The following is a 5,274-nucleotide window of genomic DNA, read 5'->3' on the forward strand; positions in this document are numbered from 1 at the left end:
GGCCCATGATAATTAATACAGTACTCCGTATTAAATTTCCAAATTTGAGGTTGCCCATTTTTTTCTTTAGTGAAATGGAACAGTAAGACAATTAACTTTGTTGCCGCAACGCGATCAATGTTTGTTGATATGCATTTCACAAATGGTTACCAAGCCAAACATGTGGGTTTTTTTTGTTTGTTTTTTTTAACATGTTTGATTCAGATTATTGAGTAATAGAATTATACAAAACACAATACTGAGTAGAAGAAAGTTTTCTGATAAAATGTATTTTTCCGAATCGAGGAGCAAACAATCCATTTCAATTATCTAAATAATCCGAAAGGAACGAGGACTTTACCGTTGAGCTGTCGTGTATTCATGTGGTTCCTAAAGCAAACATTAAAATTCCTCGTAAGTAGTAGTAGTATTAGTATGTCTGCATGCATAAACAATAGGAATGGAAAGATACCGCTAAAAGTTTTTCCGAATGTGAAAACAATAAGTATCTTTTTTAAAAAATAGAATGATAAGTAAATTAAAATGGAGGGAGTACTTTCTGAAAGTTCCTTATGCCCCCAAGTCTTCACTTCATCCTCTTTCATGCATATGAGTTTTTGCCTTATTCATGTATGTCTTTGTTTTTCTTTATAATAATTACATCTTGGGCCAAAGATTTTTTTTTACCCAAGTTTCACCTTCAAACTACTCTCGATATAATTGTCAACGGGGGATACATGTAGATCGTATTCTGAGGTATTAGGGTACGTTGGTACGAGGATTTATACGAAACGATATCAAGCACACAGAAAACAATGATTATATTAGTTCAGACCCCTCGTAAGGTAATAGTCCCAATCTTGTTTATATGGGATTATGAAGAAAACCACAGAGATTATAATAGAGAACCACAGAACCATCGAGTTACTGAGTTCACCCCTGTCGAGAATGACCCGACGAGATCAATCAACGAGTTGGCTTTAAGTCCTTCGGATTGCTTCTGCTATGGCTAGTGGCAAAGGTATGATTCGATGATCCCGTACCCCCTGGGAGCCTTGTATTTATACCCTTAAATGTCTTGGTTTCCAAATAGAACTCAAAGAGTACCTTACACGTACGAGATCACACTCCTCCAAATAAGACTCTAACACATTATATTCGGGGAGTCAGTTTCCTTATACATCAGCCTATTTTAAGGTAACATTCCCGTATACTTGAGGATATACCATATTCGTATACCGCGTAACCCCCAGGATAGGAGGTATGTCTTATCCGTAACCCTAACACTAATGTTTTCACTTCAAGACAGGTATTTTACCTATTTTACACTTTAGACCACCGTCACACCATCTCTCTCTCCCTTCTCCACCTCATGTTCTCCACCGCCCCACCTGTTATTGCTGGTTTGCCACCTCCCCCGAGCTCAAGCTCAACATTTGACTCTGGTGTCCCCAATATTAAGCTCAGTCTCTTCCTTGTAGGAAGACAACGGTGGGGAGCTCAAGCTCGACAACGAGGACCTCTACAAGCTCATTGTTGCCTTGTTACCTCAGCTTCATTCTAAATATCAATGTCCGGAGTAAGGAAAAACTACCTCCTTCCTTCTTCTTGTCCTCCATGAAACCATTGATGCCATCCTTTTCCCTAGATCTAACTGACCAGAGTTGGGGACGACTGCCACTACCCCGCTTTTACTTCTTCATGGGGATTGCCGATGCAGTTGCACTACTTTGCCCTCCAGCTCTGCTCCATGAGGAGAGGGAGATCAACGGCATCGACAAGACCCAAAACTTGATATTCACTTGCAACACCAGAAACTTGAGCATCATCAAGACCATGAGCTCGATCTCTATCATCGCCTATGCTCTCATGGCTCCCAAGCTTGACCTCCTCCTCCTCCAATTTCACTTGATCCAGTGGCGTTTGTGGTCGAGGTGCTAAGAGGCATGATGGAGAAATGGGATTGGGAGGAAGAATGTCGCGGTTCAAGAGAAAAGGAGCACACAGACGCCTTGTCAATCAAGGTCCGAATGGTGGTGGTAGGGAACCAGAGGTGGAGAAGAGATAGATGGAGAGAGGGTGGTCCAAAGTGCAAAAGGGGATAAATATACCATGGTAAAGAAAATGGGGACAAATATACATGGCTTTCAATGAAAATATTAGATATGGGTAGTCTTAGTGAAAGTTTGGTAAAAATCTTACTCCCAAACCACAATTTACTCCATTTCTTTTGATCGCTCTATTCCCATTCCATTTGTTGACTATGAGCTGATTGTTAGATTTTTTTTTTACGTTGACTACATTGTACTTGTTGGTCATAAGTAAGTGCTTGCTTAAAAAGCATAATTGTCATGTGAACAAATTTCAACAAGAAAATTGAAAGTGAAATAGTAATTAGTTGACCCCGGATTTAAAAATTCTTATATGAAATTTGATAAATAGTTTTAGACTAAATTTTACGAAATATTAAAGGATAGTTTCACTCTACTCTTTCCAAAGAAATTTAAAGTAGGTTCAATTTTACTTATTTTTTAAAAAATACAAATTTTATTTATGAGTGGAAGATAGGAAAAATGGTGATCCGTGTAATTTCCCTTTTAAAATTTCACCAAATTTGGTTGCAATTCACTAGAAAAATTTAAATTTTGGTTTTCAAAATTTGGAATTTTGGCCCCTTAAATTGTTGTATAATTGAAGCTTTTCACCTTGATAAATTTTATAAAATTACATATATTTTGATCAAACTATTACAAAATAATATACTTTAAAGTGGTGTATCATAAAACTATAGATTTATGACTGAATTTATATAAAAAAAACTACATATTTAAGATGAAATTATCCCAGAACTATATGGTTTGCACAAAGTACAGTACAAAACTACAACATTTGTAACTACTTAACATAATAGTATGTAGTCGTAGGGATTTAAATTGTAAAACCTATAGTTTTGTGATGACTGTAGTATTAAAATTGTAGTTTTGTGATACTTGGCATTAAATATGTAGCTTTGTGATAAATCTTGCGTTAAATCTATAGTTTTACGATACAATATCTTAAATATGCAGTTTTACAATAATTTAATTAAAGTACAGTTTTGTAAAATTACTCCTACATATTTATAACAAGGTACACACAACTTTTACTACTATATAATAGCAGGAGACAATATAATCATTTTATTTTTAAAATGACATTCACGTATAGTGATTGGTTTGGTCGGAAATACATGACGTCATAACTGCTAACCACAATTCCCTCGTACCATCACATGGCAAACACGCGCGAAATCTGACACGCGAAATAGTACGACCGTGACGCGCCACAGCTCTCCCCCTATCCGATCCGACGACCAGCATTGAGCGCGCTCCCCCTGCCACGTCACCGATCCGCGTACTCTCTCCTCATTGGCTGCCTCCTCCTATATAGGATTACTCCCCCTCCCGCTTCCACCCCCAACCCAATCCACTCCACTCCACCGCCGCTCGCTCGCCGCCGCCGCCGCGTCGTCGTCGTCTCCGGCCTCCGCTTCCTCGCCGACGGAATCCTAGCTTAGCCATGGCTGGTAGGGGCAAGGCGATCGGCTCGAGCGCCGCCAAGAAGGCCACGTCGCGGAGCTCCAAGGCCGGGCTCCAGTTCCCCGTCGGCAGGATCGCCCGCTTCCTCAAGGCCGGCAAGTACGCCGAGCGCGTCGGCGCCGGCGCCCCCGTCTACCTCGCCGCCGTCCTCGAGTACCTCGCCGCCGAGGTACGCCACGCATGGACGCACTCGAATTCGTGGTCGGATTGGATTGGATGGATGAATTCGGGCTGAATTTCGTTTGGGGATTTTTGAATTCTCGCAGGTTCTTGAGCTCGCCGGGAACGCGGCGCGGGACAACAAGAAGACGCGGATCGTGCCGAGGCACATCCAGCTCGCCGTGCGCAACGACGAGGAGCTGTCGCGCCTGCTCGGCGCCGTCACCATCGCCAACGGCGGCGTCATGCCCAACATCCACAACCTGCTCCTCCCCAAGAAGGCCGGCTCCAGCGCCAAGGCCGCCGCCGCCGACGACGAGTAGAGACGAACACAGATTCCTCACTATGACGAACACTACATGCTTCCTTCCGCCGATGGATTAGACAATAGGCATCCTGCTTAATTTAGTTTTTAATTGTGCTTGTTTCGTAGACAAGGGATTAGTTGCTCTGTAATTGGTGTTAATTTATATGAAATAGTGTCATCTTTCTCGATGACTTTTGTCAAAAGAAATTCTCTCCGGGTGTTCAGATTTTCCAGGTTGATTTGAATGCGTTGTCTATAAATCGTGGTAAATGTTTCTTGATTTTTTTAACTCTTGGGACTTTTTTTTTTTGAAACAACAACTCTTGGGAAATTGGGTTGTTGTCAAACGTCGCGTCTGGTTTTTCTAGAGTTCGTGCGTTCTCAGCGTGGTATTCAAATTGAGACTTGATTTGGTTCTCAAAATTGTTGGATCTAGCGCAGGATTTGGTTTGAAATTGAGCATTGGCGCGGGCGGGCAGCTTTGAAATTCATGTGATTTCAAACAGTGCCAAGGCGGGAAGACGAAAATTTCCGCCAAGAAAGAAACGGCTTAACGGCAGGAAAGAGAGAGAGAGAGAGAGGGGGATGGGGAAAATGAAAGTTGAAAATAATTTTAAACCAGCTCCTTGCAAGTGGAAGCAGCCTCTATACATTAACATGTGGGTCCCACTTGCTTTGGGCCCACATGTCCGTGACACCGCCTGCACGTTCAGTATCCCATTCCCATGAAAGGTACACATACGGCTCATTAGAGTAGGGAAAACAGGAGGGTCATAAGTCAATTACTATGAGCTTCTATTGAGGTGATAGATACAAAAAAATATATGGTGTTGAATTTTTATGTAATACTATCTCCGTCCCAAAATAAGCGCAGTCATACGTTTCCGCGTCCAACTTTGATCGTCCGTCTTATTTGAAATTTTTTTATAATTAGTATTTTTGTTGTTATGAGATAATAAAATATGAATAGTACTTTACTCGTGACTTATGTTTTTAATTTTTTTTAAAAAAAATTCAAATAAGACGAACGGTTAAAGTTGGACGCGGAAAACTATAGCTCCACTTATTTTGAGACGGATGGAGTAGCTAGCTCTACACATGGTTTAATATGGATATATTAATTTCATAGTGAGATAAAGAGAGAAAACAATAAAACTAATCTATTATATATATATTAGCTATAGTATAAATTTATACGGGGTAGTTGTTCTGCTATTAAACTTGCTACTACGAGAGGATTAGGCTGCTGCA

At 40.8% G+C, this 5,274-nt stretch overlaps 1 protein-coding gene across 1 annotated transcript; it reads left to right on the forward strand.

The window, feature by feature from the left end:
- Positions 1-3,436: 3,436 nt before the first annotated feature.
- Positions 3,437-4,230, forward strand: LOC9267462 (probable histone H2A.3). Its single transcript, NM_001424234.1, has 2 exons — positions 3,437-3,726; positions 3,824-4,230. Exons 1-2 carry the CDS (start codon positions 3,538-3,540, stop codon positions 4,037-4,039), a joined length of 405 nt encoding a protein of 134 aa, NP_001411163.1. The 5' UTR covers positions 3,437-3,537; the 3' UTR covers positions 4,040-4,230.
- Positions 4,231-5,274: the final 1,044 nt, after the last annotated feature.

Source organism: Oryza sativa, chromosome 8 (genome assembly GCF_034140825.1).
Source record: "Oryza sativa Japonica Group chromosome 8, ASM3414082v1".
In the NCBI taxonomy this organism is placed as follows: Eukaryota; Viridiplantae; Streptophyta; class Magnoliopsida; order Poales; family Poaceae; genus Oryza; species Oryza sativa.

What these genes read in the sequence shown, in the direction of transcription:
- LOC9267462 (NM_001424234.1), top strand. Translation starts at nt 3,538, where the DNA reads ATGGCTGGTAGGGGCAAGGCGATCGGCTCGAGCGCCGCCAAGAAGGCC. An exon ending in TCGAGTACCTCGCCGCCGAG is followed by an intron (nt 3,727 to 3,823) that starts GTACGCCACGCA and finishes GAATTCTCGCAG; the next exon opens with GTTCTTGAGCTCGCCGGGAA.